Below are 12,137 nucleotides of genomic sequence, written 5' to 3' on the forward strand. Positions count from 1 at the left end.
ATCCTCTCCTCTTTGAAGGCTAATTACTGTAGACCAACTCTCATTTCTCTGAGTCTTCTTTCTCTACTTCTGCAAGAGATGTACTAGTCTCCCCTTCTGATTACACAATTTACCCCTTCTCATATTTCTCAGAGTTATTCATATTTCATAGTTGGCATTTTTACAAAGTTTGGGGACAGTCTTATCACCCTGAGTAGAACCTGGGACTTTAACTTAAAACATCCTATTGCCTATTTAATTTTTAAATATGAAGTCCTAGTCTGATTAGCTTTCTTGACACAATCTGAGTCAAGAAAATTAATTTCATTATTGATAGTTTTAGATATGTTCTTTATTCCCCAAGTTTTCTTGCTTTTTACCCCCTTCCCCTCCCCAGCCCACTCAACTCCTACACTGATTTTGTCAGTGCTGATTTTCCCTTTGATGTTTAAGGTGTTGGCCATCCAGTTTTTCCCTTTTAGCAGCTACTCTAAATGTTTTTAACACATGTTTAAATGTTCCTTTTTCACTAATTATGTTAATCACTTCTACCCCTAGTAAACCAAGAATTTGTGCTCAATTTCCCTCATTTTATCAATTCCTCCATCACTGACCGCTCCCACCCCCAGCTCCCATGTTGGGATCAGCTAAGATAGAAGAGATTCATTCATTCACTCGGTGGGCATTTCACGAGCATCCACCATGTGCTGGGCATAATCACGGCTCTGAGAACAGAGCAGCGAAACTATCTCATACAATTCCTACTTTCAAGGGGAAAGACCAAGAAAAAAAGCAGAGACAACTAAACACACTGTGTTCTGGTACACTCAGTGAGGGATGACGACACTGAGGAGGTGGCTTTTGAGTATTAAGGGCCCAGAGGAAGTGAGGGAGGGGTCCAGGCAGATGTGAGGGGGAGGAGCACCCTGGGCAGAGGTGGGCACTGGCCTGGCAGTGGCCCCAGAGGTCCAGGAGGGCCGCGCAGCTGATACGCAGTGAACGGAGGAAGAAGTAAAGGGTGAGCAGAGATTGGGAACATTCCTTGTGCTGTCCTCTAGACTTTTTTCGGCTCACCTCCCAGCTGTCTGTTTCACTCTTGAGCTGGTCTATTTCATCTGCCCACTGAGGTTTTAACTTCCAAGATCTGTAATTGCTGTGTTTTTTTTGGTCCTGGATACAACACCATCTTTTCCCCTGAATTTAATTACACTTGTTTTATAGGATTGTTTGCTGTACTGACTCATTATGGAGGTTATCACCTCCTCCCTTATAACATTTCCTTTATTTTTGTTATGAGTTTTACTTGTGAGTTTATTTTTGTATTGTCCTAGGGAGCTCATATCTGCTATTAACTGCCTCAAGTGACTGTGGGGACAAAACAATGCCACAGAGAGGGGGCTGCTGTGAGTTTGTCTTATTCACAAAGGCCTGGCCCCCCAGGGCCCTGCCTACCTGGGGATCCACACTCTCTCAGCCTGAGCTTCAACCCATCAGCTGCAAGGAGAGCAAACCAGTCAATCCCAAGGGAAATCAATCCTGAATATTCACTGGAGGGGCTGATGCTAAAGCTCCAATACTTTGGCCACCTGATGAGAAAAGCCAACTCATTGGAAAAGATCTCCTGATGCTGGGAAAGATTGAGGGCAGGAGGCAGCACAGGATGAGATGATTGGATGGTATCACTGACTCAATGGACACGAGTTTGAACAGACTCAGGGAGCTAGTGAAGGACAGGGAAGTCTGGCATGCTGCAGTCCATGCAGTTGCAAAGAGTGGGACATGACTGAGCAGCTGAACAACGAGCACATTTTAGTATACACTTACTTTTAAGAATTTATTCTTTTATTTCCCAAACTACCCTTTCTGTAACACATTGAGATTTCAAGCAGGTAGTTCTCTAAGATACTGCAATTCATTCCCACCAAAGAAACAATACATGCATTATGAATTTTATTTATAAGGCTGGAACAAACAAGAATGTTAGGTTTTTTTTCAACTTTAAATTAACAAATAAAACGGGAAGAGCAGCCTAGAAGCCACCATTTATGAAAGACTCAAGAAGGTAGAACTCAAAAAGGTAAGTTTTTATTCCAAAATAGGAATAATGACATATACAAAGTGATCGTTTTTTTAGAAACATTGATCTAAAATTTTTATACTCATGGACTATTTTTTTTTCCTCAGGGAAGAAAAGATTGACATTAACTCTTTGGCATCATCTTTGAACATAATTCCTTCTCGGATTAGTATCCATTAGAGTGCTTATAAACGTCTAAGATGGATGGACAAGAATGCATTCTGCTGATTCATTTCTGAGGACCTTTCAACTTTTCCTCTGGTTACGGGCCACTCCACAAACAGTGTGGTGGGCTGGGGAGACGGACCCCGGAGTCTGCTCTGCTTCTCTTCTTCCCCGGAGTCTGCAGCCGTGTGATCCTGGGGCGATGCACTGTTTCCATCTCAACTGGCTCACCTTTCAAACGGGAAGAAAGATGCCACAGCACAAGGCTGCTGGAAAGGGTAAGCAAGATAGTGAAAGCACCTGGCCCTGGGCCCAGCCTCTAGGGGGCACCCTAACATGCTGGTTTAAAATGTATTCCGGCAGGCAAGGCAGAGTACGGGTATCACAGTACAACCGTGACCTTGTCTGTCCCCTTCCTCTCTGGACAAGGACCAAACATTCAGAAGAGAAGACGAGCAATTCAAGGAGATTAAAAACTGAGCTTCAATAAATTAGAGTCAGAAGTCTAGTTCTTATCAGCTACTTTCCCTATCGCTTTGGTTGTTTTCATTGTGTGTTTCAAGAAAGACGTTTGGCTCTCTTTCCTTTGTAAGGCAAACTCTGTTTCTCAAGGTCAATCTCTGCAACCCTAATTTCCTTCCTGCAAGCCCTGTAGTTTTTTAAAAAAAAGTTTCTTTTCACTTTTGCCCTTTCTAAGAGGTAGGGTATTTACCCTATACTATTTTAATAGAATCGTATTTGCTCTGAAGTGAAACTATTTGTTTTACTTTATTAAATTTGATGCCTTTGGGCTAGTTTCTAAAAGAGTAACCTTACACAATTCATAATTAAGTGAACCTACTTCGTTTTTCCTTGTGTCCAGCCTTTATGGTTAAAATGGTCTTTTGGACTATTGTTCTGGAGTAGGTTAGAGGGAAACCTACTTAGCCAACACCACATCCATCATCTGAAATGCTGGCATCTCTACAAAATAATCCAAGAGGGATCCTTCAGAACTAAGAGGAAAGTCAAATTTGTCCAAGTGTGTCCGTGGAAGCGTATGGATGTCGTGACAGTAAGCAAAACTTTGTTCTTCATAAAATGGACTTCAATACAGGCCAGGGCGGTGGGGTCTGGCCCGGAACCTAGGGGTCTGGGGTTGGAGTTCTTGCTCACCATCCACTCGTCCCTGTGGCTCTCAGTAAGTCTCCACGCATCTCTGGGACCTATGGTTCCCTGGCACCTACCATGAAGGTGTGGCAGCAAACACCACTGGGTCCCGTCCCGGTCCAGACACCCCGGGGTTCTAATTCTTCCTTTAGCCTCAGCAGCCTGAGGTTGGGCAGGCTCCACCCTCAGATGTGCCGTCCGGTCAGGAAGAAGAGTGGCCGGTCCTCCTTGGCGTTGGCCGTCTGGAATTCATCTCGCAGCCGAAACTGCCACTCGTCTTCCAGCTCCAGGCGGACGACTGTCTGGCGGAGCGAGTTGCGGTCCTGACAGATCACACACAAGGTGGCACCTGTGTGGACAACGGCAGAGGTGTGTGAACGGAACAGGGCAGTTTCTGCGCAGGAAAGCTCCCGCCCGGCTGCCGTTTGCCAGAACAAAAGACGATGCTGCTTTTGGAAGGGAAAGGCCAGATGTCCAAGCGAGCGCCTGTTTCCAGGGGCTGCTTCGCCATCTTAGCCAGATGATGGATGAGCGTGTGACTTTGCAGGTCTGGCAGATGAGACAACGTGGAACCAAGAAATGATGGCAAAGAAGTTGAGCAGACAGAGAGAAGGAGAAAGACTCTTAGGATTACAAACCAGCATCCTCAGGTCCAGCCCTGGTGGGAAACACCCCGCCCTGCAGCCTAACCCTGCCCTCTTCACCCATCGCAGTCGGCCGCCCGCCCAGGCCCCATGCACCTCCTGCCTCTCCTCCTGCCTGGCAATGTGAATTCTCCTTCCTCTCGAACCCTAGCACACATAAATAATCATGGGTGTTCATACCATCTACCCCTCTACCTCCACACCCTATCTTTCTATTAGACAAGATGTTTCCCAGGAGCACAGAATGTTGCGGAAACCTCTGACTATTTCCCCAAAGCTTATGCAACCCCGATGCTCACTCAACACCTCGCAGAGAGGAAGGTGGGCGTCACGGCCAACCAATAAAAAGTGAAGATCAATTAGGGATGCCAGCTGGATTGGAAATAGTGTTTTTAAGTCATACTGAATGAACGTTTCCCACTCTCAACCACTCCAGCACGAAAACACCTATAGAGGGAGAAAGATTAGAAGGAAAGTAAAGATGCACGCAGCAGCCCAGGACAAAGAAGAACTCATCCACCAAGAAGAAAAATGTCTAGGAGGTCTGCATGCTTAGGCTAAGAGCCTGGCCTGAAAAGCTACAGAAAAGTTGAAAATATCTGCTGGTCACTGGGAAGAAAGGGGATGTGTCTTATCTCTGTGCAAACAGGTAGAGGGGAAGAGCCATCCTGGGATCCCACCCCAGCTTTCTTGTGCCTCCCTGGAGAGCCGGGGAAGTCACAAGCCCTGAGTCTCAGTTTTGCTGTTCTTGTTTAGTCGCTCAGTCGTGTCTGACTCTTTGTGACCCCGTGGACTGTAGCCCACCAGGCTCTTCTGTCCATGGGATTCTCCAGGCAAGAATACTGAAGTGGGTTGCCATGTCCTCCTCCAAGGGATCTTCCCAACTCAGGGATCAAACCCATGTCTCCTGTACTGGCAGGCAGATTCTTTCACTGAGCCACCAGGGAGGCCTGAGTCTCAGTTTACTCGTTGCCAAAAAGGATGAGGACCAGGTTCACCTCCACAGAGGTGCCAGTGATGACAGCCATTCAAGTCAAGGTCCACCATAAGAGCACGAGAAGTTACCTTTCAGAAAATGAAACTTTTTTAAAAAGCTAGCTCCCACGAAAGAGTCACAGAGGTACAGCAGGAGTCCACTGAACACGAAGTCAGAGCAGCTGATGTTTAAAGAGTGGGGCCTGGAGCTCACATAACACACAGAGATCTGGGGGGAAAAAAATGGAATCCATGAGAAAAGTCATTTTCCATGAAACACCCCACAGCACTGTGCTACAGCTTTGCATCTAACACATACTAACTGCCAGGTCAAGCTCAGGCTTGGAGGACCAAACACAGCTTTCAATGTCATTTCCAAATGTTATGTTCTAAACATCAACTTCAAGACTTACCCAGATATATCTATTCATTACCTCATTTGAGAATCAGAGATGTTCTGGCATTAGTAGTAAGTTTGATTCCTAACTTTCTATATCAGGGTGTGTGTGCTAAGTCGGTTCAGTTGTGTCCGACTCTTTTCGACCCCATGGACTGTAGCCGGCCAGCTTCCTCTGTCCACGGGATTCTCCAGGCAAGAATACTGGGGTGGGTTGCCATGCCCTCCTCCAGGGCATCTTCCCGGCCCAGGGATCAAACCTGCTTCTCCTGTGCCTGCACTGGCAGGCAGGTTCTTTACCACTGAGCCACCAGGGAAGCCCCTTGATATGGGGGCACACCATTTCAATTCTTTCAACCTTTATCTTATCGATTGTAAAGCGGGGGCCAGGCCAGAGCTGACACAGTTGGGGGGCTATAATTCCAAGTTCTGGGTTCTAGCTCCCATGTTGAGGGACTTTTCTGATTGAGGGACTCGACAGGGCCCCCCTCGGATGGTTACCTGAGACCCCAGGTTCAGGTAGCAGTCCACGGACAGCACGGGGTGGCCGAGATTCTTCAGGGACAGCGGGAAGAACCGGTGGCTGTGGTGCTGGAGGAACTTCTCCAGGAGGAGCTGCGCGGGGGCCGCAAGGAACGTGTGCTTGCTGTCGGGGGCGCAGATGTACTGGGCGGGCACGACGGCCATGGGGCTGTCCGACACCTGCGTGGGGACGGGCGGGCGTCAGCCACTCCCGGGGACCCAGGGTGGGCCTTCCCGTCGTGGATGGCTGTGTGCAACCGTGATGGGAGAACATATATGTCCATGGTCTAGCTCTCCATTAAGGAAAATGTGGCTTAACTAAAGTGGGATGTGTGAAAACTGACCACGGCATGAGCGACTATAGACAATGACCACTCCATGCAGAGACCTGGCTGTCTTGTCTAGAAAAAAATAAAGAGAACCCAAGGACCCAGTGTTCCGCCAGATTCCGAGATGTCAGCTCCTGGGAAGGGTCAGCCTTCCCCCTGACCTCCAGATCCTCTCTGTCTCCTGTCCAGTCCCACTGGTCTTCCTCTTGACAGCCCAGCCCTCTGAGCACACAATCTCTTACTCCATCACCAACGTATTTCCCAGGCTGGAGCCGAACAGACTGTGCACATACATAAGACTACTCAAGTCCTCTGATGGACACCTTTCAATGGGTTCTCCTACTTCTTCAGCTTATCTCTGCCACTCTCCTCCATGGATCAAAGGGACCTTCAAGGCAGGGGTGTGCCAGCACCCTACGGGTTCCTGGAGGATACAGATCACCGAGGACATGTCTCCCCCCACCTGGAGGCTGTCTCTGGGGCAGATGGCACACCCATCAAGCTAGCCTGTCAGTCCCATTCAGGCAGTATTTAGCAGGCGCTGTCCTGGGGACCCTAAGAAGAGCACGGTACCACATCTGACCCCCAAGGGCTCTGCCCAGCAGAAAAGCCAGACAAGTGAGCAGCAAAGACACTGATGGAGATGTGCTCAAGAAATCACACAGAGAGAGAGCGTGGGGTGGGGGTGGGAGGTGAGGGCAAGGGCACACTGGAAGGCTGGTGGTGCGCACGTGGCAGGGAGACACACACACACACACACACACAACTGGAGACGAGAAGGGAAACTCGATGGAGTCTTTCCCTTCTCAGGGCTCCCAGCAGGAAACCTTCACTAGCACTTCCTAGCCGTCAAGCCCACCCCACTGACTCAGAGGTGCCCGGGTGGCCTCCCCACCAGCTTTCCCACCACGGGCAGCAGCTCTCTCCGGGCACACGGCCGCACCCACCTTGGACGTGATGTGGAAGGACCTGTGCCCGCCCACCGAGATCTGCTTCTTCATCACGCTGAAGCGGTTGAACCGGCAGAGCAGGAGGCCGGCGCTGTGCACCCGCAGGTTGAAGTCCACGTCGTCACACATGAACCTGGCGGGAACAGAGGAGGGGGGCGGGTCGGCCTCCAGTTAGCTCACGGTCACGCCGCCACCAGACACTCCCGTATCTGGGAAGATGAGCAAGCTCATTCCTGCCCCCAAAGACCTTCCCCTGGGAGGCACAGGAGGCAAACCAAGAAGGAAACAAGCTGTGATGCGCCTGCACCAGGAAGGCAGGGTGTACTCAGGCTTTTACCACAGAAGCTCTGTCGCGTGTGGATCATGCACGCCACGCCAGGCACCCTGAAGGGGACTTAGCAGACGTCACTTCATCTATGTGTTAAAAAGCAACTGACCTCCCAGAGTACATTTATTGTTTCCCTGGCGGCTCAGATGGTAAAGCGTCTGCCTGCAATGTGGGAGACTGGGATTCGATCCCCAGGTTGGGAAGATCCTCTGGAGAAGGAAATGGCAACCCATTCCAGTATTCTTGCCTGGAAAATCCCATGGACAGAGGAGCCTGGTAGGCTACAGTCCATGGGGTCACAAAGAGTCGGACATGACTGAGCTTGGCACTTCATGCCAGGTACCGTGAAGGGGACTTAACAAATGCCACTTCATCTACGTGTTAGAAAGAAGACAACTGGTCTCCCAGAGTAAATATATGAGCCACTGTTACAGAAGGAAATCAAGACTCAGAGATGGCGAGTCATCTGCCTAAATGTCAAAGCTGACAAACGGCAGAACCCACATTCCTAGCAGGTCAGTCTGCTCCAAAACAGACACTCCTCTGCAGGCACTCTTGGGGATGTGCCCACTCTCTGGCAGGTAGAGGGCTCGATAACATTAGCAACTGGATTCTTCTTGAGACATGAGCACTTCTGCGGCTAGACCCAGAGACAGGGACACAAGGAAATTATCGTTTCCTTCAGCGCTCAAGCTCCTAGAAAGTAATGTGTTCACAGAAGGAGCCAGAAAAGCAAGAGAAACACCACTTAGAAGAACGGAAGTCATTAAATAAGGTACCGTGTGAACTGGTGAAGGAAGCTGAATGGTCTTATGCAAATCTCCCCTAAAATTATGCAACAAAAATACTAAAAAAAAAAGAAAAATCCATGAGGACTGAAAGCAAGGGCCCAGGCCAGTGCCATGGGTAGGAAGGCCCTGCAGGGCAAGGAAGGAGCAAGCGCCCTCCAGGAGTAAGGCTGCACCTTGCAGAGGGCCCTGGGACCGCGGGCTGAGCTGATGGACGTGGCTGGACAAAGGGCCCTGGGACCGCGGGCTGAGCTGATGGACGTGGTTGGACAAAGGGCCCTGGGACTGTGGCCTGAGCTGATGGACGTGGCTGGACAAAGGGCCCTGACCATGGGCTGAGCTGATGGACGTGGTTGGACAAAAGGCCCTGGGACCGCGGGCTGAGCTGATGGCCGTGGTCGGGCGGGGCTCACCGGTTCTGGTTGTACTGCACGTTCTGGGTCAAGTCCACGTTCAAGACGATGAAGTCATGCACATGGCAGCGGGAGAAGGGCTCTCGCACCTCATGGCTCCCAGTCTTGCTGGACCACTTCCGCATGCCAATCAGGGCGTAGTGGGTGATGTTCGGGGATGCCTCGATGTGCTGCATGATGTGCTTCAAGGACACGTTTCTCTCCGACCAGGAAAATTCTCTGCTCGAAGGAGGGAGACAGACATCCCCAGGTTGGCATGCAGACTGGGCTGGCCAGGCCGCTGCTTTCCCCTGAACATGCCCGGCGGGCTGCTGCGCCCAGAACCCATCACAGCCACCAGGCACTTCGAATTCACTATCACTGATCCGCGCAGCAATCTTGTCACATAGAACCATCATCCCCATTTCACAGATGAAGAAAAGGAGGCTGTGGCTGACTTGGCCAGTGTTACTCAACAGAGCTTGGCTGGAAGGGTGTTGTCTGTCTCCAGAGCCCACATTCTCTGCAGCATGCCATGCCACCTCGCGTTTCTGGTGGCAATTCCAAGGAGGTTAGGGGGAGGGAAGGAGGCTGTGTGTAAGCACCTCCCACCCCACCCTGATGGCGACTGAGGTCTGGAAAGACAGTGAGGGCCACCTGACGAACAGGGAGGGCAGCTGAAGGGAGTAACCCCGGGGCTGGTAGCCCAGGCAACAAGAGTTCTGTGTGTGAGAGACCCAGTAAGTGGCTCAACTTCTCTGCATCTCAGCTTCCTTTTCCCCAGCCGAGGGGCTTCTGCTAAGCTCCCTAAGGCCTCAGCCAGCTCTGACACACCAGGACTTGAACATTCTGCTTCGGAACGAAATTCAGAAAAGCAGAGGGAAAAAGCTTAGTTCTCTTCCTCATCACTGTGCTCAACCAAGCTCTCGCCCTCGGAAGGCTGACAGTGAAAACACTGAAAGCATGGCGGCTTGCTGTTGTCATGTCTGTGAGCTCTATCAGACCGAACACATTTTTTTCCTAGAAGAACAGTGGTGAGGATGGAAGTTGTTATACTAGGACTTAGGACTCACTAACACAAAAGAGAAGAACTAACCTTACATCATCTCTCAAAAAAAAAAAAAAGCCAAGCATTCAAGTTGTTTCTCAAATAAGCCAAAGATAAAAGGCTAAGTTGAAATACTTGTGCCAAAAAACCACACAGGGGTATCTTCCCAATGATGCTCAGATGCAGCTCTACCTACTGAGCCTTTTCTACCTCCTGGCGCTCCATCACCCCCCTCCAGGCACACAATTCACGGTTTACCTAATCCTCATAACAAACCTCTAGGACAAGGGCAAGTGCCCCTTTGAAAGCTGCCCCAGAAAGAGTCGTTTCCCGAATGTCACACAGCAAATAAAAATGCAGCTTCATGTCAGGAGGAGGCTGGGGCAGGGAGAAGGTTCTAGAAGGTGTGGGGGAGGGCACATCGGTGATGGTGATGGTCCATTTCTTCATCAGGGAGTTTGTTAAGTGGGTGTGTTCTGTTTGCGAAAATACCTGGATATGTATGACACTCTTTTTTTTTAATATTTTATACTGAATTTATGTTGCATTATTTTCTGTCTCTACTGTGCCTCAGTAAAATGTTTTCAATTAAAAACTCAAAGGCTTGGCGGGTGAGCCCACCCCAGATAGGGTTCTGTCCACCGCACACCACATCTTCGAAGAGGAGGGGCCCTCTGGGGTCCTCAAAGGATGGACAAGAATCCCCCACTGGGCAGAGCACCTGCTCCCTTGTGTTACTGGGGTGCCGTTGGGAAAGGGGCTCTCACCTGCTTCTCTCCCCACCACTGTCGACGTCCACCACATTCCACATCACGCAGGAGTCATCAGAAATCACAATGAAAGGCCAGATGTCCTGGGGCTTGATTCCCAGCTCCTCCTGACGGTTCCGCTCCAGCTCCAGGTTGTGGTAAGACAGCTCCTTGATCAGGAAGTGGGCGGCACCTGAAATGAGCAGATGACCCCGACTCGGGTCAGTCCAAGTGCCCACCCCCACCCAGGACAAAGCCCCGCTAAGAACAAGAATTTGATGAAAGCCCACCCAGGCCCCAGCCCTACCTCCTCTTCTCTGTAGTCCTTATCCACTCGCTATAGGCTGTTGACTCGGAAGAGGAAATTCGAGGTCAGAAAACACTCCCCTCCCATTTGTGCACACATCTGTCTATTTATCTTTGCTTTTCTAACAGCTGAGACCATGAATAAACTGATAACTGAGCACTGAAGAAAAAAAGAATTGTCAACAAATCAAAATAGCTTTAAAAGCCAGAAAGGTGAAAGAGAAAGGTCTTTCGATTCTATGCAGACAAAAACCATCTCTCACCATCTGCCTCTACAAGGATGAGGTCACTAGTGGCCACTGCATACCTTCAACACACCCCGCAAGCAGTTCAGGGTGCAGAATGAGGCACTCTGTGCTCTAGGACAAACCAGCAGAACAGGCCTTCAGATCGTGAGATATTTTTCAGGAGAAGATTTTATAAGCCCGGTTTCCTGCACTGTCTCCTATCTAAAAAAGCACGAAAATCCTTAATGGAGACACCTGCTGTCCATGACCAGCACCATCCTTCTGCTGATATGTGTGCCTGATGGCAGTTAACCCCCTTCCCTCACATATACACCGACCTCTCCCCTCATCTCCTGGGAGTAGTTCCTCGGAGCTATCTGAGAGGCTGTCTCCCAGGCTCTGGTCCTCATTCTGCCCCCAGTAAAACCTTACTCACAATTCTCTCATTGTGCTTTTTTTTTTTTCAGTCAACCCCTAGAAGACTCTCTCAAGTCTCCATTCACAGAAATTTTATTGAGTAGGGCGTGTTTTAAGGGGTCTATCACCAAAGAATTCAAGTGACAGGTTATCCCAGAAAACCTGCAGTTAGTGAAATTAGGGTCTAGCACTGTGGAAAATTCTGAAAGAGTTGGGAATACCAGACCACCTGACCTGCCTCTTGAGAAACCTGTATGCAGGTCAGGAAGCAACAGTTAGAACTGGACATGGAACAACAGACTAGCTCCAAATAGGAAAAGGAGTACATCAAGGCTGTATATTGTCACCCTGCTTATTTAACTTATATGCAGAGTACATCATGAGCAATGCTGGGCTGGAAGAAGCACAAGCTGGAATCAAGATTGCCGGGAGAAATATCAATAACCTCAGATATGCAGATGACACCACCCTTATGGCAGAAAGTGAAGAACAACTAAAGAGCCTCTTGATGAAAGTGAAAGAGGAGAGCGAAAAAGTTGGCTTAAAGCTCAACATTCAGAAAACTAAGATCATGTCATCCAGTCCCATCACTTCATGGCAAATAGATGGGGAAACTGTGGAAACAGTGACAGACTTTATTTTGGGGGGCTCCATAGTCACTGCCGGAGAAGGCAATGGCACCCCACTCCGGTACT

At 49.5% G+C, this 12,137-nt stretch overlaps 1 protein-coding gene across 8 annotated transcripts in view; it reads right to left on the reverse strand.

Moving 5' to 3' along the window:
* Nucleotides 1-2,042: 2,042 nt before the first annotated feature.
* GREB1 (growth regulating estrogen receptor binding 1) overlaps nt 2,043-12,137 on the reverse strand; it is a 135,204-nt gene continuing 125,109 nt past the window's right edge. For all 8 annotated transcript variants that reach the window (XM_061433293.1, XM_061433292.1, XM_061433294.1 and 5 more), the window contains exons 28-33: nt 10,511-10,685; nt 8,717-8,935; nt 7,185-7,320; nt 5,888-6,088; nt 5,080-5,218; nt 2,043-3,719 (exon numbers count right to left, since the gene is read on the reverse strand). In XM_061433293.1, the coding sequence (XP_061289277.1) occupies nt 3,556-3,719; nt 5,080-5,218; nt 5,888-6,088; nt 7,185-7,320; nt 8,717-8,935; nt 10,511-10,685 (1,034 nt within the window). In that variant the 3' untranslated portion in view covers nt 2,043-3,555. The remainder of the gene's footprint in view (nt 3,720-5,079; nt 5,219-5,887; nt 6,089-7,184; nt 7,321-8,716; nt 8,936-10,510; nt 10,686-12,137) is intronic.

Source organism: Bos javanicus, chromosome 11, assembly GCF_032452875.1.
Source record: "Bos javanicus breed banteng chromosome 11, ARS-OSU_banteng_1.0, whole genome shotgun sequence".
In the NCBI taxonomy this organism is placed as follows: Eukaryota; Metazoa; Chordata; class Mammalia; order Artiodactyla; family Bovidae; genus Bos; species Bos javanicus.